We start from the raw sequence: 26,501 nt of genomic DNA, 5'->3' as shown, positions 1-26,501 counted from the left end.
TACTTCATAATCAACAGAACAGTACCTGTAATTTACCAAACAAAAACGACATGAAAAGCTAAACCCACAAATGGAAGGGGATACACTGTGAAGGATTTAATCCTGGGTGCAGAAGCAGGCAGGAAGCACTCAGAACTGGAATATCCCAGTTTAGCCATCGGATCCTCCCAGACAGCACAGGGGCACGTCGCAAGGTGTTTTAAAAGGTACTGAGGAGGGTAACACACCAAACTGTGAACAGGGTGTAAATGTTTAATACTCATCCATGAACTCTCACCTAGAAAAATCTGTGCAGTGCCCTTGACAAAGCTGCGTGACAGACACTTGAAAGAACGACAGGAGACTGAGAAACTCAGTGATCTGGAAATATTTTAACCCCTCTCCTATCTGCGGATGTGCACTATCAATCTCGACCCCCTTGTTGCTTCTTTGAAAGAAATACGTGGCGCCTGGCATATCGGAGCACAGTCTGCGTGCGGCTGGGTCCTCCTCTCCCCGCCCCTCCCATCCCCACATCTAGTTTTTTTTTTTTTCCCCCCATTTATCTTGGCCCGGGTAGTTTGGTTTTGGGGCTGATTCACCCCCTGCACTTCCCTCACATCTTGGAAGGCATTTCTTTGCCTCTGGTTTCTCGCAGAAGGGTCTCTGCCGCTAAGGGTTAAGTATCCAAACTCAACTATGGGATAAACAGGGACATTAAACAAGACAAGGAGTTATCCAGAGCGGTCATTAAGTGCTGGAGAGTTTTACAAATAAGATCGAGTCCCAAGGGCTTCCTGGTAAGTGGAGACACAAGAAGGTTCCAGCAAAACTGTCAGCCCCCGTCCACGCAGGAACCGTGCCCAGGTGGAGATCCTGCTGCGGGCAGAGCAACCCGCTGCGGCGAGGCGCTGCCGCTGGCACCCCGCTTTGCCCGGGGGACAGGCACCAGGTCACGGCTGGCACGCAGGGGTTCCCCCAGCGCAGAAGGAGCGGCCCGGTGACTTTCCCGGCCAAACGAAGCCCTTTGCTCTCTGGGCATCGCCCCTTCCCCCCGCACAGGCGGGCCCGGGGACAGCCCGAGGCGGGGGGACCAGGCGCGGGCGGGAGCGAGCACCCTGCAGCGGCAGGCGGAGGGCTCCCGCCCCGGGCCCGGGCACCTGCCAGGGGCCGGGGAAAGCAGCGGCGGCCCTCCGGTACCGGCCGGGCCCTGGGGGGCAGCGGCGGTTCCCGATCCGGCGCCGCGTTTTGCTCACGCAGCAAGTGCCGGCCCCGCCGGGGGGGGGGGAGAGAAGGAGGGAGGGACGGGGCGGGGGGGAGGAAGGAGGAGCCGGCTCTTTGCGGGCGGCTGAGGGAGGCAGGGCCGCTCTCCGCCCCTCAGCTGGGAGCCCGCAGCGAGCTGGTGCAAACTTCAGAGCCGAGCCGGAGCGGCGCAGCGCGGAGCCGGGCATGGGGTAGCCGCTCCGCCCTGGTTGCGCTCCCCACCATGTAGGCGAGCCCCCGGGCGCTGCCGCCCATCGCTCCGCGCCGCCTGCGACCGCATTCGCACCGGGCCGGAGGGAGGAGGGAGGGGGGGGGTCGCGGCGGGGCAGTGGGGGGGACCATGCGGAGCGCCCCGGCCGCCGGGCTCCTGCCGCTGCTGCTGGGGCTGCGGCTGCTGCTGGGCGGCGGTGCAGCGGCTCAGTACTCCAGCGACCTGTGCAACTGGAAGGGGAGGTGAGGCGAGACCCCGCCGGGCTTGGAGGGGAGGTATTGGGGACAAGGGGGGGGGGGCGGAACGGGAGCTGCCACGTCCATCCCCGCCCCGTCGGGGGATGAAGTTGGTGCCGAAAACAAAAGGGAGAGCCCTCCCGCTGCGGAGCGGCGTAGGGCGCTGCGATGCCCGGCCGGGGTTCGGGGAAGGAGGGCGGCACAAGGCGGAGAGCCGGGGCTGCGGGGCGGCTCTGCCTCGCTCCCCCGCGGGGAGCCGGCCCCCTCTCGGCGGGCTTGGCCGCGAAGAGGCGCGGGGCAGCGGCTCCCGCAGCGGGGGAGGGATGGAGGGGCCGGGGGCTCCCCTCTGCCCGGCAGCGCGGCTCGGTGGGCTGAGGAGGAGGAGGAGGAGGGAGGGCGGTGCCACGTCCGCCACGGAGAAGTTTCTCCCCGCGACCATCTTCCCCGCGGCCCCCAGCGCTCCGCGGAGGCGGCGGCCGCGCCCGGGGAATCGGCGGGGCCGGGCAGGCTCCGGCCGCGCCGCGCTCGGGGCAGCCCCGGGTATCTCCCCCGGCTTCTCCCGCCGCCGCGGCCCGCTGGGACCGGCCCCGGGATGCGGTGCACCTGCGGGGCGCTCCCCGCCGCAGCGGGGGCGTCCCTCCGCGGGGCCGGGGCTGGGGCCGCGTCCGGGCGCCCTTCCCCGCTCCCCCGCTCCCCCGCTCCGTGCAGGTCCCGGCACTTGGCACTCAGCCGCACCGCAGCCCCGGTGCCGCTCCCTGCTGCCGGGAAGTTATCCCGCACTTCGTCCCGCGGAGGAGATGATGATGATGGTGATGATGAGCCCTGGGAGCAGGCTGGCACAGCGGCCTCGCTCCTGATTTATTCTAATTGCGCTGGTTGTGAAACCTCTCCAGTTCTCAAGTGTTTATCTGCCAAATTATCTTTCCTTTAATTGCTTGTAATAAGTTTAACGCGTGTGGTTGGGTCTGTGACCTCCTCCACTGTTCGTAGTTTTAAAAAAGCGACTCTGCTAACAAGCAAGTGTTGCTGGGCCAGGCTTTCTGTCCTTGGAGAGTAAAACGTTTTGACTCTAATATTCTGCTCAGATCTGACTTTCTTTAAAAGTTTGCCCAGCTTGTATCAGTAGGGTATTTTGGAGTAGGGAGAATTCAAAGCGGGGTAACAGCTGGATTGACTTTCAACATCGTAATTTCTTATCTGTTACTGTCTGAAACATGCAGATGCTTGGTATTTACTTTCTTCTGAACTTTTCTTCTGACTCTTGACGATTGATGCATAATTGCAGTGAATCCACTTGAACGCGACTCTGTTTGATAGGGAAAAAACCTATTAGTTCTGTGGCAAACTCCTAATTGTATCATTTTGCTTTACCCCCCCCCCCAAAAAAAAAAAAAGAAAAAAGCTGTACCTGCTTTCATTGCTAAGCATCTTAGCTGCATGTACTTACCTGGACCTTACCACCTGGTACCGCAGCCTGTTTTTTAAAAGAAAAATGACAAACCCCTGTAATTCTGTCCTGTTTGGTTCTTATTTTTGTCCTGTTTTCTTAGAGCAAGCAGTGACTGGCCATTTGGTTCTCATTTTTGTCCTGTTTTCTTAGAGCAAGCAGTGACCACCCATGTCACCTGAGGGGGTGATGCTTGGGGGGGGAAGTGAAATATCATTTACTGTAACTGAGTTTGGGGTGAACTGGTGATGCAAGCTTGGACTCACTCACTGTTGTTGCTCTGGTGTGCCAAAGCAGGGCTGATGGCGACAGCTCTGTGATGATGCTGTTGGAGGCACAGGGAAGGAGGAGCTGCCCTCTTGCATGCACAGTTTAGTCTGGGTGGTTTTATTTGTGTGAGTGAGCCCTGGAGTCCAGGTGGACAGGAGTCTCGGGAGAGGATAATGTAAACCAGGCTGACTTTGGCCTTGCTGGTAGAAAACAGGTGTCATCAGAAATGCTGGCAGTCCTAAGGCCATTAAATATCATCTGCTTTGTCCTAAAAGACTAGCAGTTAAGAAGGAAAGGTAATTTGATGTACCAGTAAATACATCTAATTAAGTATTTCAGTGTGGATACTAATAGCTATATGGGTCAGAAAGGATTTTTTTTTTTATGTGGAATATAATGTTTTGAAATCATGTGATGTTTTTTACTTTAACTGTTTGAAAAACCTGTGAACTGAATGCCAAAATGTAGTCTTTCTTCCCACAGTGAAGTTCTAGGTTGTCTTGTGCTGGCAGATTTGAGAGTCTCTTACAGTAAACCTGAAGGTGTTTTCTCACCTTTATGTACATGTCTATATTAAAAGCAACAATCTTAGAAGTAGAATATTCTGGATGTGATTTTCTTTTTCCAATTAGCTTGTGGAGAGGTGATGAGCTTATGTCCCTGAGTAGTATGAAAAGCTTCACTAGGATTCCTATAGATATTTCTCACACTTCCAGGGAAATCTGATGCAATGCACAGCTTGACACCTGCAATTTAAGTACACTCAATAGGCCATAGCAGCATCTTAATAAATAGCTTGACAGAGAGCTTCCAGGAAAGCTTTGTCCAGAAGAAAGCAGAAGCTTCACTATGGTGTGTGCCTGGCTATTACTCTTGCTGTAACTTCAGGTTTTCATACCGCAGTGACCTCTCAATGCTTTGGGCAAAAGTGCTTCAGTGACAGGCTGAGAATATGCTAGCCTGGCTTTTTTTACTATAGGCTGTAGGAGCTAGAATTCAGCTCTGATGTGGCTGCTTAAGTCAATCAGTCTTACCCTCTGCACCAGTGGATGCTCTGGGGAAGTCTTGATGCTCTCTAGGTTGTCATCTTTCATTAAAAACTCCAAGTTAGGAGTGAAAGTTCCCTGCGTTCACTGAGGGGTGCTGGGAGGACATGGGTACTTCTAGGGCTCTTCAGAGCATCTGTAATAGAATAAAGAAAGGAAGTAGCTAAAGTAGATAGTGTGAATATTCCTCCCACTCCCTTTTTCTTTAAACACCTGTTGCATGTTGCAGCAGAACAGCTTACTGCACTGATACCATAATAGATCTTTCAGGGCAGTGATAGGGGGATGGCAGAAACCAGAAAGGGATAAGAGTGAGGAGACAAATGCAGTGATTCAGGATGTCCTCATGGATTGGTATGAGGAAGCAGTACTTGTTGCAGAAGTACGTCCCAATAAACAGCACAGATTTGGAAGGGAGGATGGATGGCTCATCCATCACTGTAACCATCAAACAGCTGCCCTATCTCCTTGCCATGTACTTAAAAAAACAAAAACAAAACTCAAATGATCTTGGAAATGAAAAAAAAAAAGGCTCCTGGACCGCCATTGTTTTATGGACATGGTGTGTCTGATGACTGGCTAGTGAGAACTAAACATGACGTTAAACAATCTCTCAATGTGGTGACATGTCATTTTGACAGAAAGCAAAGCGACAGGTTTTACTGGATGATGGTGGTTGCTGTTAAGTAATGTGAGCATGTATTTTGAAATCTGCTTAACTTTTGAGTCATCCTTTATTATAAGGCTTAATGGGTACAGGTACTTGTGCTTGATGTATCTGTCTAATGGCATCACTCTTGCCTGTGGGATATAATTGGCTTTCAGAAGATAATTTCAGAGTCCACCCTGTTTTTTGTTTGAACAGCATGAACGTTTGAGCAAAATGAATGCTAAGGCTTTTTTCTCTGGCAGAAATTGACTGCCTCAGTGTTGTTGGGATCACTTGCAACAGCAGTTTCACTGCATAAGTTCAGAGTTTTGCCCCTGGTATCTTCCTTCTGTTTAAGGACTCAGGCTCTAGGGTGGAATTTGCCAGTATAAGTTCTGCAAAACCTCTGCAGCTTGTTTTGATGTCTTGAGTAGGAACAAGTGATGTGTCAGGGTAGTTTTTTGCCCCTTTGCTGAGGGATAAGCTTTACACTCTTTAATTTCACTTATCCACTGCTTGCACATAAACAGACTTCTGTGCTTTCTGTTGAGTGGCATCATGCGCATGCTGTGGTGAAAACTGATTTTGTGGACCAGATGTGGATTTACAGTCAGCTTGAAATATCCCATTGCAAGCTAAGTTTCCTGAATGTGTTAAGTACTACTGAATTTGAGGGCAAGAGACTAAAGGTCAAAAACTTGTCCCTCTTTTCTCCTCATCTGTGTTCTTGATGTGGCTTTCAAGATTATTCAAAAGCACATGTTTGCAGGCACTATTGTTATTAAATATGACTTTTTTTTCTGAGTTTCCTCATGTAACCTCTATCAAGTGGGTCACACTGACACTCACAATAATGAGTCACGTCAACAGTAAATGCAAACCATATGGGTTTTTTTTTTTCCCCTTTTTTACACATGGCTTCTAGTTACTTTCTAAATGCTGACTTGAATTTAACCCTGTTCAGCACCTGAATATATCATTGGGGTGAGGAACTGTGTATTTGGAGGTTTCTGTTGAGAAACCAGAACTTGATGTCATTACTTGCACTACACTAAAATATGTTCTTTGCCACAGATTTCCTGTGTAACCTCAGACGAGTCACTGAATCCTTTTTAATTATTTTTTTTTTCTGTCTTGGTTCATCTGCCTGCAAGTGGGAATGTTGTGAAGCTTCTCTAAAGTCCTGCAAAGCAGACCCGTGAGCTGTGTTGAAGAATCTCATTTTGGGTGGTGCTCTACAGGCACAGAATAAAAGATGCTTATGTTTGGGAACTAGGTGCGCAAAGCGTAGGAGGAGAAACAAGCTTGGTAGTGAAGTGATTTGCTCACACTCGCATAATAGGTTTGTGACAGGACAGGGACTGGGACCGAAGGATTTTTTGCCTAATGGCCCAAATGCTGCAACCAATAAACCAGGCTTCCCACAACTTTTTCTTTTAACTGGAGTGCCTACAGCATGCAGTGTCGCATTAGTGCTTTGAGTCACTCTGGGTACAGGACCTGTGGGGTTGGTCCAGCATCAGTGACAGGCAGCAAGGGTTGTTTAGAGCTAGCCTTGGTTTAGGCTGTGGGCAAGCAAGTCATGGGGGTTTACTAGTCATCCTGCTTAAGCCCAGCAGTTTGCTCTCCTTTCACTAGCACTTGGCCCTGGGATCCCCACGTTGCTCTCCTATCCCATCTCTGTGATGACCAGCTCTCGAAATGGCTGTTGGGGTGTTAATTTTTGGCCACAGTGCTGGGTAAGGACATGGGACTGACGGTGGCCCTGTGCCCCAGCTATAGTCGCTGGCCACGTGTTCTCTTTTTTGCTGAACACCCATAGCTGTGTGTCTGCTCGTAGCCCATCAGACCTGGGCAGTAAAGTGATAAGCTAAATTTAAACCTCATATGGGGAGAAGTGGGGGAACAGGTACGTACCGAAGAAAGCAGCATAGTTCAATGCTTCCCCAGCTATGACTGGGGAGTGTAGTGTCTTCTCTCCCTACCTCCCAGTTTGGAGGTTGGGGCTGCCCAGCGGGGGCAGAGGGTATCAGTAGCACCCAGAGCATCCCTTTGTTCCAGTTCACAGGGTGAGCTTGGCATCCCTCCCAGTTTCAGATCCATTGGGAATATAGACTTGGAAGGGGAACAAAGTACTCAGAAAAAAGGTGGAGTCCGATCTGTGAAGCTGGAAAACGTGCTGGTTTAAGCCACCAGGAAGGGAGTTCAAGCGTACGTGTTTTACTTAGTGTGCGCCAAGTCATTTGCCACAGCTCAGCTGATGGGCAGTAACTGAGGCTGTAGTAATTTAATTGCTTTTGATCATGTGCTTATATCCCATTTAATTTTGTATGCAATTACTAGTGGTTTGACTTTTTCTTTTGGGAGATGATTTAAAATTGTCCCATAATATTAAGGTTGCAGTCTTGCAAGAGACAAGCACTTCTGACCGCTCCCAAGCTGGATGGGCTAATACTAAATACTGTCACAGGTTTCCTGCGTTTGTTGATGTGGGTCTTTGAAGGTTTGAGGTTATGACAGTCACATTACTAGCTCTGTCATTTCTCTAACTTTCTCTTTCTTTCTTCCCCCAGTGGCTTAACTCACGAGTCTCACAAGAAGGATGTTGAACAGGTCTACCTCCGCTGTTCTGAAGGGTCAATAGAGTGGATGTATCCCACAGGAGCACTCATAGTCAACCTGCGACCCAATACTTCACCTGCCTCTTACAAACATTTGACTGTTTGCATAAAGCCCTTCAAGGACTCTGCAGGAGCAAATATTTATTTGGAAAAAACTGGAGAACTGAAACTCTTGGTCCGAGATGGAGATCGCAGCCCCAGTAAAGTATATTGCTTTGGCTATGATCAGGGGGGCCTGTTTATTGAGGCCACTCCTCAGCAGGACATTAGCAGGAAGATTACAGGCTTCCAGTACGAATTGATGAACAAGGGGATAGCGTCTGATTTGCACACAGTTTCTGGTGAGTTCTGGGATATTGGTCGTATTTTCACGTACTGTACGGGATGCATAACAGATGGCAGAGTGAGTGAGTGAGTGGGAAAGTGGTTGGGTCTAAATTTCATGTGCTTTTAAGGACATGTTTTATAAACAGGCTATTGTGGAAGATTTTTTTTTTCTGTTTTTTTTTTTTCTTTTGTAGTTGTTGTTTTTTGGAAGCTGGTAGCATAGGCTGAATTCCAAATGATTTGTTAAGGGCTACGTTGTGAACGATTCTCCCCTTGCAGGCGCGGGGTGAATCACAGGAGCTGGCTTTACCCTACATTGAACTCCAGTGTGAACTGGGCTTCCGAGCCTTGCTGTAACAGTTTTCTAACTACTTTTTTACTCAGTTTTTAAGACCCTGCTGCATGTTTTGAATAATAAACATTTAAACAAGGAGGAACTCCTTTTCCGTGTTTGTTTTTTTTTTTTTTTTTCTCTGAAACTACTGCTACTTGCTGACCTAATTATGGCTTGCTTTTTTTTTTTTTAAACAAGGAAAATGGTGTGTTCCTTCCTCAGCTCTGCCTATTCCACTTTCTTGAGCATTACTGTGCCATGGCAGAGCTCTTCAACGCCATGACAATACTTTTACAGTGCTGGTGTTGTCTTTTCTCTCAACCATTATGAAAAGCAACTTTTGTAGGGAGGAATTTTATGCCAAAAGCTTTTAGGAAGGGGGAGTGGACAAACTGAAAGAGCTTACAAGCCTGTAAAGTCTGATACTAAATAGCAAGCTAAATACCATTTGGGAACAATAGCTCTAGGTGTAACCTAATTGTGCTAATCAGTTAGTTTGAGAAGAAGACTGGCATTTGTGGAGGATGACAGGGGGGAAGGGGAAATTCTCTTTAGATAGGCAGTATCTGATTCATGCATCTCCTCCATTCAGAATTGCCTCTAGCTTTTACCCCCCAAACCCTCCAGAATAGCCCGAGGAATAGCAGATCTAGGATAGTTTGTCCCAAATGACTATGGAGGTTTCAAGGTTTAGGTATTTTAAGTGCGAGGCCATGGTGGCAAACAGATTTCTCTTTCGAAATGAAATGGTAGGGAGTGAAGGCAGCCCTGCAGCAGGGCAGAAGAGTCCCCACAGCCCACTTGAGATGGATGACTCGTCCCAGGGTAAAACCTGATGTAAAGCCAGCCTAAGACGCTGTACGTAGGCTGTCTAGATTCTGCGGTAGTGTTGCCATATGCTTTGCCTGAGATGCTACTTGATAAGCAGTGGTGTGGTTAATTAAACTGCAGCTGTATCTTCTAGGCATTGCATCCCTCCTTTTTTGGGATAAGTAATTGCAGAACTTGAGTCCCATCCTCTCCCCTCCCCTGGCTCCCTTCTGCAACAGGACTCTGGATTTAAATCTTTGTATATTTGTGCATACTCACCACCCTGCTAGCGTTTAGATATTGGTACACCAATTCAGATGTGGCTTTTGGTTTTTTTTTTGTACAGATCTTAGTAGGACTGAGATGAACAGTTCTTAACTCAGCAAGACGGTCGTCAGCTGAGGGCTAATGCAGTAACCCCCAGAACTGATAGATGGCGTGTTTGCCATTAAAACAAAAAAACCCATAAACACAAATATTCAAATATTTAAGTTGCCTTCTTTACTCTTGCTGTGTATGCAACTTGTAGCTTACTGTTGAGGGTTCTGCATTTTAAGCAGACTTCTCTGCTTCTGCATTTTACAAGTGCTGCAGAAGAAGTAGGGTATGTGCTGCAGAGCTGTTTTCCCAGTAAGATCATTTCTGCAAAGATGAATATGCTGTGCAGAATGTTAGCTATGTAGTAAAATTCCATTGCAGAAGACATTAAATACATTGTTTAATCAGTTATTTGGAGAATGTTCCCAGATTCAGTGCTTCTTTCTTTGACAGGCTGTGAGGATGGAGACAGAGGCAGGCTAGTGATAAGTCACTTAAACTTACCAAGAAAAGCCCTATACTTCTTTTTTCTGAAGAAAGTTGAAACTGCTTTTGCATATAGTAAAATAATATGCAAAAAATACAGCTCATCACTGCTGTTTTTAGTTTGCACATAAATATGCTTTCTCCTGAGCTCCGCTAAAATCAAGAGGACTCGCTGCTGGCATATTTAACATCACAAGCCGGCACAAACTGCTGTGTTTTTAGAAGTAAGTGCTCTTCATTCCACATAAAATCTTGGAGATTTTTAAAGCTGATGGACGTTTTCTTCAGAGACTTTCCAAAGTCAAACTGAGGACTGAATCCAATTACAGCCTTCCTCTTTGATAGGCATATTAAATCACTTTTTCTGTGACTGCTGTATTTTCAGCTGTAACAGACACTGGTTGAATTTCAGTGCTGTCTTATAAAACAATGTGGTAGGCTATCTGCTTCACCCTCCCAGTGTCTTGTTTGGACAGAAGCAGCTCTTCAACAGTTCATCAGCAGAGCCTTCAGGGCAAACTAGGGATCTCTATTGTATTTTAAATTATTTCCCTTGCCTTTTTTTGGATCCCCAGACTCTGGAGAGGGGTGGCGGGGGGTGAAAACACGATGAAAATGCCATACATGACTCTTTCCACTACTCAGTCAGATGAGCACTTTTATTCTCCTATAAATATCTATATGTCTGGGGAAACTGCCAAGTAGCTGCCTTGTGAGGCTTCTACAGAGCAATATATCTGGGGCTCTTTGCAGTTCATGGACCTCCTTTCTGCTGGAGCTGCTTTAAGTTTTTCTGTGAAACCTCCAAAGAAATGCCCTTCACTGAGCTGTTCGTTTGGAGGGGAAGTTTACAATCAATTGACTGAAATCACTGGTGGCTTCTTCATCAGAGAGGTGGCTCAAGCCAGAGGCAAGTGCTGACCTTAAAAGAGCTGAAAACTGGATTTAAGGTTCTGCATTTGTCTCCAAGCATACTTCTGTCCCTTGGTCACAAACGTGGCTTACAGCATTTTGGCAGTTGCACACTGGTAAAACGAGCCTGCTCATGGCTTAGTTGCAGTTTGACAGAGTTCAGCAGAACTGGCAGTACGCGTGAAGAGGTGTCAGTGCTGTGAGATGCTGTTGCAGATGGGGGCTGAGATGTGCTGGCAGAGCTGGGCAGAGGAAGCTCGCGCGCTTCCTGGTCTCGCTTAACGCTGCAGCGCTTCGTCTGACGGCGAAGGACCAAAAGTCACAAATATTGCATTATTTTCCTACCACTGCAGATTGGGGGAGATGACTATCGTAAAAGACCCAGGTGTGGGGCTCAGTAATCCAGCCCTTTCCTTGTGCAATAACTACTCGCTAACAACTTCTCTCTGCTTTCCCTAAATGGCGTGTTTGTTTCCTGGTGATAATTATTGTACTCTGCCCTTGAGTTTACTCTCTCTTCCTAACCTGGCATCCCAGCTCTGATTAAAGAGTATAAGTCATCTGTTTAATACCTTAATGACCTGTTGTGTCCTCAGAGTCCTGACATTGCAGGGTGCATCCACAAATCAACAATGCTTGGCAGGGTGCCTGTGGTTTAATTAGAAAACCTCAAGTTTTATTAGTTTACAGTCATTCTTTCCCACTTAATCAGAGTCTAGCAAATAATTCAGTAGAAAACATACACAGGTTCTGAATTGGCCTTTCCCTTTTCTCAGGAAGGTTGAATGACACAGTGCAGTCTTATGATTTTCCAGATTTTGGGGATTTAACCCTTTTCTTGCCTCTGAGTCTGCCTTATCACATTCTCTTAAGACTTCCCTAACTGTAAGAAGCATGTGTAGTGTACTGATAGGTTTTAATTCGGGTTGCTGAGATTTGGTATGGGAAGGTTTTTACTGTGATAGTAACAAGCAAAAAAAGTGCATTTCTGGGGCTTTGTAGTTTCTTAAGCTGGGCAGAGGAGTGAAGGCAAGCATGCTACAGTGCTTGTCACCATTTTATGTGAGTAGTCCCTAAGAAGGGTCACCTTGAGAATTCAGACATCTTGATGGGCACGTTCTCCTCTTGATACCCAAAGTGATGGCTGACTGAAAGTGCTTTTGATTTCAGATGAGGTTTTGGATTGGACCCCTATTTAATTCCCATACACACTGATGGTCCATTAACTTCAGCTCATGCTTGCAGTAAGGCTCTGAAGCCTTGGTGTTTGCCCAACTGAAGAACTGAGGCACTGTGACATTTTGGCTCAAGGCCATTTGAGAAGCAGCAGAACTTGTTTAGGTTGCTGAATTCTGTTGATTCTAATCTTTTCTGCTTGCGCTGGAGGAAAACACTCTGGGTTTCGGCTATACTGGCAAGTAGATGGAGGTTTTGGCAAAAGTGTTGTTCGGCCATATAGTTCCTAGAAGTTTTCTGAAGGTGTTGACCCACATGAGCTTCTCTGCTATAGTGGAGCCTGTGCCTGGTGTAGGTCTGCCTTGCAACGCAGCAAGCTGCTTGGATTAAATTCCTATGGAAAGTGTGAATGTCCCTTCAGAGTAATTTGCTTTTTAAGTTCTTCAGTTTCTGCTCAACTAGTCTGAAATCTGTAGGTTTGAGCAAGCGTTTTGGAGAGGAAGGTAAATCCTCTTCCCCCTCCCCCGCCCCACCGAATGACCTTTATTTTGTTACCTAAAGTCTGTGTTTCAAGAGTGTCAGTTCCAAGCTCTGGATCCAGCTTTATCTAAGCTGTGTAGTTTGCTTTCCCCATTGCATACTCATGGGGATGTCTGTAATTTGGTTGTTAGAGCTCAGGAGGTAAATAGAAAGCCATTTCATTACCCACCGGCTTTTGTGTAGTAAAGAAGTGAAACTTTAACAAAAATGTCCCTTTATCTTGATGGCATCTACCCACTTAGTGCAGGTTCTAGTAACTGTTTTATACGTTTTCTTTATTAATGCTGGGTACCTGGCTGCGAATACGAATAGATAGGAGGCACAGCACTCAGGTGGGTATCTGAAAAACTAGCTAAAACTGGATAAATCCAGTTAACTAATTAAGAACAATATTCAGCTATTTCCTGTATGCTGTTAATTCACTGACCTGAGAAAACAGATTGGAAATTAGGAATGTTCATAAGTATTTGGGCTATGCCAGTGTTTCTACTAACAAATAGCTTTTTGAAGCACCCCTCTTAACTTTTGATTGTTGATGCAGTTTGGGTTTGGCAGAGGTGGGGCACCAATCTGCCATATCTCTGCAGGTATTCTCCCAGAGCACTGTTGTCGTTGCAGCTCGTAGGCTTCTAATCTCATGCTTTCCTCTGGTTGCTCCCAAATATCCAATTTTTTTTTTTCCTTTCTTGGAGGCTGAATGCGCTGCTAAGCTTTATAGCCGGAAGCAGCAGATGCGCTGGTGTATTTTTCACTTCTTGTTGGAGTGGAAACATTCTTGTTTTTTGTCCCAGAGGCCGGTGAGGAGGAAGCTGCGGCTGCCATGCCCGCTCTCTGCCAAGGTAGTCGCAATATGGAAATCACGGTTGGTCCCCGCTGTGCTCATCGCTGCCATTAGCAGAAGTGATGGAAAGAGGCACTTGGAACACTTAAATTGAAAGTCCCCGCGACCTTTATGCTTACCATAGGTTCTGCCTGAGTCATTGTGACCATCCGAGGTGTTGGCACTGTGCGATGTGGCAGGGGTGGGAGCTCTGCTGTGTGCTGCAGGGTTGGCAGGGGTGTATATTCCAATACACCCCATCAGATGAGAAAAATGGCTTGCTTTGTTCCCCCCTCACCCCAGTTTTCTGCACAGGATAAAACTCTCATACCTCTTGGGGTTAAGCTGTGTTAGGGGGGAAAAAAGCAAATCTGAGTGTGGTGTGGTTTGACTTGCACAGAAGAACAGAATTGATATCGCACTCCTCCCATCAGGATTTGCTGGTGAAATGCATAACAAGCAGCAAAGCAAAGTTGAGGGATCTGTTCTGTAAGTCTGAGTACACGTTGTCTGAGTGGCATGTAAGGTAGGCTCACCAGTGCAGCAAAAGGTTTGCTGTTGTTTATACGCTTTTTCTCTCTCTAAAAGGTAAGCAGCAAGTTTTAAGAGAAAACCACCAGAAAACAGCCTTTAATGCAGTTGTTCAAAATACACACTTCAATTATTGGCCTTGTAAGGGACCATGTTGACAGTCCTACTTTAGGAAATGTTATTTTCTAAATAGCTTTTTGTGTGCTTACCCTCCTTGCAGGAAGGTCTTCCGTAGTAACTTTCATGTCTTTTCCCATCTTAAACGATGATACAAAACTAGACACAAAGTAACTGTATGAAAGAGTAAACAGCATTCCCTAACCCTATATGTATTTGAAAAAGCACATTGTAAGCCAGTTTTTAAGAGCATATCACTGAACTGGGTGTCACGGGTCAACATCTAAATTGGTCAAGCTGGTTGCTGTATAACAGAGCCTGGAGTGGGATTAATTTTGAGGAGCTAGAAACCTGCTTTAATTATTCATGTGCCTAAAGTGGTCAGATTTGCAGCGAATGATTGACTGGGGGGGGGAGAGTTTGAGAGCAAAGGTTTTGGGTTTCTTCCTGTATGAAATGATTTCAAAGGGCAGTTCTGATGCTCAGGGAACACACACGCTCTTACATGTTCCTAAATTGAGCAAGGGTGACGTTTTCGGGATCTGAGCCTCAATAAGGTCGAAAATGTTGAACTGAGAAGTCTTCACCTAAAAAAACCAAAACTGGAGAGCTGCCCTAGTTTAATCTCTCCTTCCCCCAAGAAAATGAGTTTGACAGCAGTCTCCTCTGGCCCTGCTTGTCCTTTGATGTTGCCAGGACAGTAGTTGGTTTTGCAGTGGGCAGCGGAGGTGACAATGGAGCTGCAATGATAAATACACAGCTGCAGGGGAGAGGGGGTAAGAAAATAGCTTATTTTTGCTAGACTGGCCACGAATGCCGTTAGCTTATTTCTCAACTCAGTGGGCAGTCAAAACCAATAAGCAGTCAGGTGTATTGTCCGGGCAGCTGGGGCTCTGCTTCGCTCTGACCTTTATGTACTGTGGAAGATAGTCCCACAAACAGATTTGCAATCCAACGGAGTTGCTTGGCAGTCTTTAATAATGCTCTGTGCTTGCTCTGCAAAACTGTTTAGTTTGCTAATTCCTGAGGCTGTAGTTAAAGAAGGGATGGGAGGGCCGGGGAACCGCATTCCTCCTCCCACCCTCTACCTTCCCTGAGGAATAAGAAACTTACTGAAACATGGGCCAAATTTTGCCTTGATTTGCAGGACAGAAACTCTCTTTCACCTTAATCTGTCGTAGAAGCCAGAAAATACACACAGTAATATTGCATGGATACTTGGAAGCTACCCTGGACCCAAAGCTGTGATATGCTAAATCTGACCCTGGGAGATTTAATACTGGGTCAAAAAAGCTGCTGCCACATGACACACGGCTTTGATCCAGCAGTAACTTCTGCTGCTGATTGAAAACTGTGGAAGGATTTTTTTTGTGTGGGTTGTATGGGTACCTCCTCAGGTATCTTCCTGCACTGCTCTGGCCCCTATATGGGATTTGGGCATTGACTCCTGCAACAGGCATAAACTCTGGTGTTTGCCCATGTCCTTTCTGGATCAAAGGCCTGCTGCTGGGAGAATTGTAGTGATCATTAGTGCTGGGATATGCGCACGGAGGCTCGCATGGCTTTCCATTGCCTTAACCTACCCCCCAGGATCGTTCCTGTTTGTATAGGATGCACCCCTGCCCCACCAGAACTGTTCGTAGCTTTACACCAACTTCACTGATGTATAAGTGGATGTGAGAAATTAAGAGGGGAAAAAAAAAAGGAAAAAGTCCAAGCTTATGTAGAACAGGTGAATGATCTTAATATGACAAAGAAGTGTGGGCTGTTAAGTAAGAAAAGGTGTATATATCTTAAAGCTTTTCCTGTTACAAATGAAAAACCCTAAGTAACTTTTTGGGGAGTTAACTGAACAATGTTATAACATTGAAGGTCTCACTGTGTGAGATGTAGGCCTTCCACAGTCCTCCTCAAGAATAGGCTGATCAAATAAACATGATTTTAAAATGAAAACTGGCCTTGTTCCTTCAGAGCTCTCCCACATACGAAAAAGAATTTGATTTTTAGAAACAGGGAGGAGAAGGACCTGTGTGGATGTGAGTGCACGTATGCTACTTTTTTTCTTTTTTTTTTTTTTTTTTTTAAGACTCACTTAATCTTTGATCTGTCATTACTCCACTCTCAGGGTTTAACTTTAACCAGCCACTTGTTACTTAATTCTATTCCCCTGCTCCATAGGAGGCATTAATGGACCGGACCGAAGAGGAGGGTGGTGGGGAGGGAGGGAAGGCTTTGTATTCTTGGCAGGTTACCAGGCTGGTAGTAGGTGCTGGCTCCAGCCTCTCCCATAGCCCTGGTAGGGGCTCTGGCACCAGAGCCATGTGCCTGGCTGCAGAGCTTCCCCAGGGCACGGGAGTAAAAAACACCTTACTTTTTTTTTTCTGCCTTGCAAGCACTGCATGATATCTCAGCTGAGTGTTTTGTTAGCTGTCAGAGACAAAACCAAACAAGACATCAAAACTTTCTTTATAACTTTATGTTTTCCTAGATCTGATTAGTGCGTGCTTTTACAAGGCTTTGGAATGACATTTTCTTTAGAAGAAAAAAGAAATATTTTCTGAGTGAATTTTAGGAGGGGATGAGCCAAGCCATAAATCTTGTGGGTTTTGAGTCAGTAAAAATATTTGCTTTGGTCCTGTGCTGCCGGGCGGTAGATGGGCAGTGTGGAGGTGCGATGCTACAGCTGCCTGTGCTGGCAGGTTCTCGTGGGACAGCCAGGAGAGAGGTGCTGCCCCAGCCCTTCTGCTGCTGCAAGGTCAGAGGAGATCGGAGGAGTCCCTCAACCGTCCAGAGGCACCTTCGACTTCCAGCACTTGTCTGTCCTCACGCCTGCCCAGCGCTTCCCGCTCCTAATCCCCCTTGGGCAGCAGCAGTACGTTCGAGGAAGGAGAGAGGTGTTTTCTGTGAACAAATAGATGTATTTTTTATGGTTTTATATTGGTGTCTTGTGTGCATACAGCAGGAGAAATTCCCAGCAGTTACCTTTCTGCCTGCTTTTCTCTTTAATTGCAGTTAGGAAGGGGGGAGAGAGACAGCAAAGAAATGACGGATGCTTGCAAATGCTGTTTGCACAGAAATGTGGACTAATACAGTTGCAGAGACACTTCTTGTTTGCTGGGCTCTCTCTCTTCTGCTGCAATTCAGACAGAAGGAATTTAACTGAAAACCTGATCTGCTGAGTAGGGCTTTTTGGACACGATACATTGCAGACTTGACTGTAACTGAGGATTTGTACAGGGCTGATGATGCAACGGGTAAGTGTAGGAGCTTGGTTGGGAGTTGGCACTGATCCCGTTACCATTACATCGCTGCCCACCCCAGCACCGAGGTTTGCCATGGCCGTGTGGGAGCCCAAAGCCCAGCACTGCTCTTTGAACGCTGCCCTGGGATGAAGAGGGTGGAGAGGGTTAGGGTATTGATGGAGACTGAACTGTGCCTGTTGGCTGCGTACAGCAGGAGGGGAGGTGGGGCAGGAAGGGAGACGGTGTTTGGGACGGGCATTATTTTTTCCTGATGGAGCAATAAGCAGCCCAGAGGAGGTGGGACAAAGAAGTGTCTCAAAGATATGACACTTGTCGTAATATCTCCTGGGTTGATGCAACTCATGCGTGGGCTTGGAGGTAGAGTTTAATAGTGTCTAATGCTGCTTGAATAAAAACTGCTCTGTGGTTTACCCCCCCCCCCCCCTTTTTTAAAAAAAAAACCAAAAACCCAAACAAATGGCTGTTTGTGTTTCTAGCTGACCTTTCAGCTCATTTGTTAGAATGGGTGCTGCATCTTGGAACAGCAAAAAAGGCATTGACTCTGCAATCCCAGAGGATCCTTACATGCTCTGTAGCTGCTGCGCCAAGTTTCATTTTGAAAACTGTTCCAAATGGAGCTTGCCTAGTACCAAATCTCTTCCTCACACTGTTTACATAAATAGTCTTCTTTCGTACTTAAGAACTTTAATACCCTTTTGGAAGACATTTCTGTGAAAAGATACGTTTCTGGTTTATGGTCTCTTGTCTTAAAGTTTCTCAGAACACGAAGGTCATCACATCTCTAATGGTGAGGTTTACAATATGCTTTTTTTATTCTTTCTTTGCAGGAAGGAAGTGGTATTAACTCAATTCTTTTGGCACAGTCCATGCCACAGTATATGAAAGTCTGCATTTCATTAAACTTATTTGCAGGTTTAAATTGTTCTTGGCCAGTGTCTATATTTTCCAAGTTACTTCTGGAAACTTGTACATATGTGCAAGTTGAACTGAATGTTAGAAACGAGCTAAGGCAAGGAACTGGAGTTGACACTTTCTTTTCTGAGGAGGTGAAATCACCAATATCCCTGCTTCACATAAAGAAGTCAGGGGAGAATGTCCATTGCAGCATCATGATTTTGGTCCAGCAGCTGAATCACCATCTTGTCCTGTACCAAATCTTGGCTGGGTTTTGACTGTAGAAGAAGGGAGTCTTTGAGTTTTGTATCTTTGCTCATGGTCCTCGTTCTGAGCTGCCTTTTCTGCTCAGCAAAGGGACTCAGATTAACTTTCTAGCAAATAGGGGGATGAATTCTTCTGCCTTTAGAAGAGCACTAAACTATCTCAGTATGTTATTCATAGCATTAACCTTCTATTCATCGAAGAAGCACAATCCCTTTGGATCCCATGTCTGAGGCTTATTGAGCCAAGGGGCTCAGAGTAGTGCAAGTCCAACTCTTGTGTTTGCTCCCTGACTTGGCGTTTTTCTACTGACATGCTGGGAAAAGTGCAGTGCTTGCAGAAGGCCGTGTAATCCTACCCCATCCAAAGACAGGAAAACCTTGTAAAACAAAAAGGTGATGAGAGAGCTCCTCTGTGTGTTGTGACTGGGTGTCAGTAACTTCCAGCCCAGCTGCGGAGATGCTCCGTGTCATCTGGCCACATTTTCGCTCTCTACGTGGCTGCAGGTATTATGTTAAATGCAGGTGGGCTGGATGAACCTCTGCTGGCCTGAGCTCCCAGCTAGCATGTTCATTTTAAATCTGAGATGCACTGACGTGCAGATGCATTGATGTAGTTTAGATGGTGTATTGGTGTGGGGTTGTGAGCGTTTTGAGGTTGAATGTTATTTTGACTTGCTCAGGAAGAGCTATCTGAGGGGGTGAGGAAAGTTGAAGCTATATCTAGAAAGGAGATGACTAGTCAAAGCCTGGTAAACCAGAGTGGTTGTCAAATTCTTGTTCACCTCCACTGCAAGGTAGCAGGTCTTTTTGTTTGCGATATGAGCTGTGAAAGGTTTGTTTTATGCTGCCTCTTCACGGAGGAAGCCTAGGCAAACTTAGGACAAATAATTACAGGATTTATTCTAATTTTTAATTAGTTTAAGCAGGATCAGGGCAAGATTTTTTTTTTCTTGCTCATATGTTGTTTGCCCTTAAACTCTTGTCTCCCAGCTAAATCAGAGTTCCAGTAATCAGTTGAGACATAGTCACTTCTGCTTAGGACTCAGAAAAATGACCGAGAAATGCACCATCATTGGAGAAACCGCATCTCTATTTTTATAATCTGCTCTTGTAAGTCTGTACTCCATGTTTCCAGGAAGGAGACTCATCCTATGATGCCCTTTCCAGTACAGTTGCAATTACAGAGCTGCCAGCAAGAATTTGAAGAGTGTGGGTGGGTTTTTTTTGTTCCATATGAACTAATGCTGATGTCAGGTTGAAAGCTTTGATCCGGGAGATGGGTCTGCTGTGGCCCCACACTGGCACGGCTTGAGGTGCTGCAGTACGGGCTGGCTTAGCTTAAAGCAACTTGGTCTGCGACAAGACCCATTTGAATGTCTTCTGCTGAGCATGCAAGAGAAAAGACTCCTTGTTTTAATCAAAAGATTTAAACCTAGAACTAACAGAAAATAATGCTCCAACCCTGCCTGGGCCTCCTCAGTAGCTTTTGATACTTAAAAGGTCTGATTGCTCTTCAAAGGATTATTCAGAAACACTAATGTGTGGGTGATGTATGCCACGGAAACTGGAAGCGCAGATAAACCAGCTCTGTTTCCCTCCCCCACCATCCACACCTCTACCACACCGCACGCGTATACAAACTTCTTTATAAAACCAAAGGGTATTCCTCGGTAAAGCGGTTTTCTGCAATTACTTTGTGTTAAACATTTTCACTTCTGCTTAAAGGGTGTCTCTCTTCCTGTGCGCGCTGCCGGAGCAGTGATGTATGTTCAGCAGAGCCTACCCAGAGACGTAGGGTGGATGGAGAAGGTCTTTTGGGCTCAGTAAGTGGAACTTTGGGACAGTGTATAGAGACCTGCAGCCTGATTCATCTAGTATTCTTGATAGCTATGAGGTTGTGGAGCGTGTTGAGAAAATTCAGGACAGACAGAGGAGACTTCTTACTTACGGGTTGGAAGCTGATTTTGGGGTACGGTAAGGTCAGTTGGACCAATGGGTGGCTGTTGAAACACAAATGTTTCAAAAGAAGATCAGGCCCATTCACATGGTTTCAGTGACGCCTGCAGCCAGAGCCAGCACGTCTCACTTTGAACGTGTCCTGCAGGGAGCTGTCGTCCTAAACCGTGACGATGGCCCTTGAAATAACCCCCATCTATTTTCAGAGGATAGAAGGGTTATGTGCAAATGTCGCAAACCAAAGGAGGAAGGACTGAAGTTACGTGTGTGTGCTGAGAGAGGATGGCAACGCATACCCACAGCTCTCGAGGCAGAGATGGCGCATGCTAAATTGCAGCAGTGAAGGTGCACTTAAATCCATCCCCAATATTGGAGGGGATCCTTTCTGGACAACTCAATTCCCTGGTGCTGGCTGAGCTGGGGACCTTCTAGAGCTGATGGCGTCTCCTCGGGGCATGTCCTTCCCTCTTCCTAAGCTTTTCTGCCTCCCCGCGGAGAGGACCAGCAACGTGTTTGACAAAGCTGTTGGCCAACAAGTGCAGTCTATTGTTAGTATCGCCACGTCCTCCTCGGTAACATCAGGTTCAGAGGGCAAATCGCTCAAAGCAGCTGGGACATGACTGCTGGCTTGTGAGGAATGATGTAATTACATCTCCCTCTGCGGGGAGGTGAATAGAGAGGCCTTTGGAGGCACTGGACTGGGGCGGTGGAGGGAGAGGGCTGCCTCAGGTTACTTCAGGTCAGGATACTGTCAAAATCCATCAAAGGCATTCCCAGGAGAGTCAGCAGCCGACGTGCACAATGCAGGCTTTATGCCACTGGCGGTGGAGTTGAGTTATAGGCATCTGGGCTTTAGAGGGCTTCAATAAAACGTTGCTTTTCTCTCTTTTTTTTTTTTTTTTCCACCCTTTCCCTGCTGCTGTATGAATTAAGGCTCTTTGGCTTATCGAGTTTAAAGGAATTAGAGCAGCTGACGTTGATATTGTTGTTGCAAGTTCATAGACTTGCTTTTGGACGCGAGAACCTGGGCAGCCCTCGAGACATCCCCAGGGAGTCGGGCATCCAGCAAACACAGCCGTCTTGTTTAGTAACGGGGCCCGTTTCCCCAGAAAATGAACGTCTTCACCTGCTGTGCACAAATGAAGTACTTTTTTTGGTTTCCTTTTTTTAGTTATAAGGATGCTTCCCATTTTAGCCTGAGGTGTGTGTGTCGTTTTGACATACTGATGGAGGAAAACACCTGCCGCCCCATCCTGGAGTGAATGAGTGCTGAGCTGCAGCTAAAATCGCTAACTTGCAGCATAAACACACAGATTCCTTAATGGCTGTGATTCAAAAGAAAGTGTAGGCATTGCCTCCTCCTAAGGATTTTGTTTCTTTTATGAGACTGTATAGGAATGAAGCTTTGGTTGTAGCGAGTGAATGTTATTTGCTTTTTAATGGTCCATTTACCTCGGCAGTAATCCTTCACGACTCACGTTCCATCTGTGCTTGCATACCTTGTTTTTGCCACTTGCAAGATATACTTGATACTCTGTGAATGCAGATGTGGCAGTTGTTCCACGGAAGAGGATTTCTGTTGTTCATATGTCTGGTATTGCAGTGATGGGCGGTGGTAAATGGTTGTTAAATAAGCTTGCATGCCACCACACTGCTGTGAGTCAGCATGGATCTGAAGTAGGTTTTAAGTAATGATCTAGTGTGAGCAGTGCTGAGCACTTTTAATTTCCTTTTGCATTTAAAAACGATGCAGGATTTTGCCTAGAGTCCACAATTAAAATGATTTGGTTCCGTGTATATGTGGAGATTTGTTAATTTGATTTATTATAGTGTCAGTCTATTTAAATGGAAGGAACCACTTTTAAAGTATTTTGTTTTTCATCTTTAATGCTGTTGCTTGTGTTGCGCTCCTTTTGAGAACAAAAATGGCTTAGTCATTTTGGTTTTTTCAATCTTCTGATGGGGTTGGATGAACTACAGAGATGTCTGGTCTAAACCAAGGCTGTTTTCACTCAGACTTAAAAAGGCTGAGATGCCTTTTCATTATTAGATCCTTGCAGAACAAAATATCTGAAATCCAGTGTCTGAAATCCAGCTGTGGATTTTGAGGATGTCCATCAGCTGTGCTTTGTTTTAGAGCTTCTGTCCATGTGAAAATGCTGTAGGATTTGTGCGGGTTTGCACATTCCCTCCATTTGGTGGATCTAACTCTGGTCCTGATTTGGGCAGAGGGAAGCTGGGGAAGAGGGGCATTTGCCCTGGATGAATTTGGTAGGTGCCATGAATGAAACAACTCCATAGTAGGATGTTACGTGACTAATATTATTTTCTCTGTCAGATGAAACTTTGGTGTTTGGTCTAGCCATTAATGAAAATCTCTTGAGTGTAAAATTTAAAATATCTTTAGACTGAATTTATTATAGTACTCCAATTATGTCCAGGCTTTGGCTGGCTCTGTATTTCTCATGATATTAAACAGTTTCCAAACTTTTCCAAAAAAGAGAGCTGAAATGGTATGTGGGGGAAAGAAGGGCGGTAAAGGCTGCCTTGTTTCTAAAGGCCCTGGAGGCATTCAGCCTCATTCAGACAAATAGAAATGCCTGATTGATCCAGATGCTCTAACAAAACTATTTTGCCTATTCCTTGTCTCTTCTTCTGGAGCTTTTTAACCTTCTTGAATTATTCCTTCAAATATCCCTGCCCAGAAATGTGCATTTTACATTCTCTTTAATCCTATTAAACAGCATGTTACACTGTGTATTAATCATCTGACTGGAGCAAATCTGGTGGATTTGGTTCAATAATCCTTCTTTCTGGATCACTGCTTTTCTGGGACCTTGGAAAAAATAAGAGATTTACCACGTCTTACATTAAAGAATGGCTTGTGCCGTCTAACAGAGGAAGGCTAATAGCTGAGCATCGTAGGCACCAGCTACGTGTTGATTAGACTAGTTTAAATCTACTTCTCCGGGAAGCGGGCAGGGGTGAGAGGAAGGGTGTGACTATTTGGGAACCTGGTTACTTAAGTGTTTTCAGATGTTGAGGTTCAAAACCTAAATTTTTTGGGGGTGGGGAGAAGTGGGGTAGCTTCAGTTGGAGGTTTGAGCGTGGACTGCATGATGAAATGAGCTGTAGCTCCAATGATTTGCCTCGCCTCCAGCGTGAGCCCTGCTTTGCTGTAGTCTTTGCCTGCACTAATCCAGGCAGAGCAGCACGCTTGATGGGTTTTCATTTTTCTGACTGATGTGTAAGTGCTGCTCCAAGATGACATCAAGCGAAAGACATGGGCTCTGATCCTTGGGCCACCAGTGGACAGACTTAATTAGCATCGCTGGGCAGGGCAGACCCTGATAGTAAGCAAATTCCTGAACTCAACAGGGTATTATAGAAACATCTGTACTGCAACTACAGTACCTTCTCCTCAGAAATAGCTGGCCGAGTACAAAGAGGAGCCACATTCTTGCATTGATTAGATTAGTGCAGATATCCAAATGTTTCCAGCAGTACAGGAAATGGTCTTTGTGCTGCTTGAGCTCTAACAGATACGGGGCTCGAGTTTCCGCTTTGCCTCGACGTCCTCAAACACATGCGCTGGGTTTTTTTCCCTCTCCTCTTTGCCTCCCCCACTCTGTAACCTTCTGGATCTTTGATGTGGTGATAGACTAAATGGCTTCTGAAATAGCCCAACAACACTTGATAGAAATTGTAAGAAAGAAGCTTTGCCATCACAGTTTAAAGGGCGCATGATCTTCAAAGTCTTTTTGAGAGGTTTGAATTTACAGCAGAGCATGCTGCAAATGCACCCATATCAAAATGTATTTTGCATAAGCACAGCAGAGTGTGTGTGGCATGTTTACTAGATAATATATCCCGGCAGGAGTGTTAAAGAGATCCATATTCCTGCTTAAGTACAAAAATCTCCTGGGGGCTAGGGTTAGCCTCCATTTCGTGTAGCATTACTGATGCCTGACAGGTCTTTGGACCACTTGTCCCTGTGTTGTGTGTGTATGCGTGTGTCCCGTTTTTGGTTAATTTAAATACTGGTTTATTTATTTACTATCATCTAGTCCTTTGCTAACTCTGACCCTTTCTCTCCAGCTCCCTGCCGACCATGCAGTGACACAGAGGTCCTCTTGGCTGTCTGCACTAGTGATTTTGGTGAGTTGTTGCTTCCCCCCTCCCTTCTCCCCAGGGTGGCTCCCTTGAACGATGTCCACAAACACTGATGGACACCTACTTGCACTTGGCAACTTCCACCAGCAGTAAATGTGGTGTAAAGGGGCTGTGTGCATGGGAGAGGGAGGAGGAGATGGTGTGAAGGACCTCAAAACTGTGTGCCCAGCTGTCACTTCCCCAGGGCAGACAGAGAATGACCTAGCAACCACAAAGAAGTAGAAGTTCAAAGACTTGGGTGCATCTAGGAGAGGCCTTTACGTGCTGCCCTAAAGTGGACTGTTGACGAAGACCAAAAGTTTCAATAATTCTCCCTGCTTCCCTTTTTAAAGGAGAAAATAATATTAGCTGGTATCTGTAATGGCTGAAGAACAGAAAGTACATTCTCAGGGAGCATTAAGCATGTATCTTGTTAGAACTCTTTATCATGACTGATGCTCTTTTTCTGATGTAATTATTTCTGTGTTTAAATTTAATATGTGGATGCCATTTGATGGACAGCTTACAAACATAAACTGTAACAAATACAAATATATGTTGGAGGTTACTGTTATAAACTTAACTCTAAAAATAACAAAGGACCAAAACTGGGTCTGCTGTAGTGAAATCAGTTCCCCTTGAGCTGCCTGGTTGCATGGGGCTGAGTTTGGACCTGGTTCTTCCAGAGGGGTTTTGGGTAACTCTTCCTTATGTCCTTTTTTTGTTTCCAGTGATCAGAGGCTCCATTCAAGATGTTACGAACAAGGCAGAAGAGCAAGAATCCATAATTCATGTTGGTGTCAACAAACTGTACAGGCAGAAGAGCAAAGTCTTTCAGCTCACAGGGGAAAGTGGGAACTGGCGAGGACAAATAAAGACCCTGCTGGAGTGTGGGGTGAAACCGGGAGACGGAGACTTCCTTTTCACGGGACGCATGCACTTTGGGGAGGCCAGGTTAGGCTGTGCCCCTCGTTTCAAAGACTTCCAAAGGATGTACAAAGAGGCAAAAGACAAAGGGCTAAACCCATGTGAAATTGGCCCAGATTGAAATCCCCTGTTTGGCTGAAGATCGCTTTTAGCGTTTGGCCAGGAATATTTCCTGGCTGCGGTGAAAACTGAACAAAAACAGTAAATGAGAGCATGGACAGATCTGGAGTGCAGGCTGAGACCCCGCAGGACACGTCTGCAGCCTGCGGTGCTGGTAGACTAATGGAAGCAACAGAGGTACGAGCTCAGAAGGCTGCCAAGCAAGCAAGGCTGGATTTTTAACCAATCTTGTCCTTACGAATTAAGTTATTATATTTTTTTAGTGACTTCCTTAGGAAAACAAAGAAAGAAAACTCCCATGTCTTAATAAAAAACCCAAATGAAAGCCAACATGCCTTTGTATCTTTTTAATACTAATTTTTAAAAATGTCTTAAACTGATGTAGCATTTGGTATGGCGTATTCTGTATAAAATGGCCAAGAATGTGATAGAGCACGGTAAAACATCTTAACATTAATGCTTTGTAAAAAGCTTGGTGTACAATTCAAAGTTGTTTCTTACGACAGAAATTTATGGAGCCAAACTCTTGTGTGTGTGTTCTCTTTTTTTATTTGAAAGAATGTACAATCGCCGCCTGCAATTTTTTGTCCAGGCTGGCAAATTCTTTCCATTCCAGAGAAATAAAGGTCCCTGGATTTGACACATGCTGTTTAAAATCTTTATTTTTTTTCTTCTCTGTAAGGCCTATCTCGGCTAGTCCAGATGTGCTCATAGATCAGTTCTGGGCTGCTCACTTAGTTTGTGGCTTCTCTGAGCAGAAACAGAGTTCCTGTGAGGCATTGGGAACCGCAGTGTTTTTCAAAGGGGAAGCGGGAGCTATTTTTGGACAT

The 26,501-nt window shown here is 46.0% G+C and overlaps 1 protein-coding gene across 2 annotated transcripts; it reads left to right on the top strand.

Moving 5' to 3' along the window:
- Positions 1-1,348: 1,348 nt before the first annotated feature.
- METRNL (meteorin like, glial cell differentiation regulator) lies at positions 1,349-26,311 on the top strand. Of its 2 annotated transcripts, none has more exons than XM_069798910.1 (4): positions 1,349-1,695; positions 7,675-8,063; positions 24,571-24,630; positions 25,356-26,311. In XM_069798910.1, the coding sequence occupies exons 1-4, from the start codon at positions 1,583-1,585 to the stop codon at positions 25,670-25,672; spliced, it is 879 nt and encodes a 292-aa protein (XP_069655011.1). In that variant the 5' UTR covers positions 1,349-1,582; the 3' UTR covers positions 25,673-26,311. The 2 variants fall into 2 exon arrangements, with proteins under 2 accessions (XP_069655011.1, XP_069655012.1); XM_069798911.1 differs by having other exon boundaries at positions 1,355-1,467.
- The last annotated feature ends 190 nt before the right edge of the window (positions 26,312-26,501 follow it).

The sequence above is a fragment of the Haliaeetus albicilla genome, chromosome 12 (genome assembly GCF_947461875.1).
Source record: "Haliaeetus albicilla chromosome 12, bHalAlb1.1, whole genome shotgun sequence".
Classification (NCBI taxonomy): Eukaryota; Metazoa; Chordata; class Aves; order Accipitriformes; family Accipitridae; genus Haliaeetus; species Haliaeetus albicilla.
The sequence above is the reverse complement of the archived record's forward strand: the minus strand, read 5'-3'. Positions and strand labels throughout refer to the sequence as shown.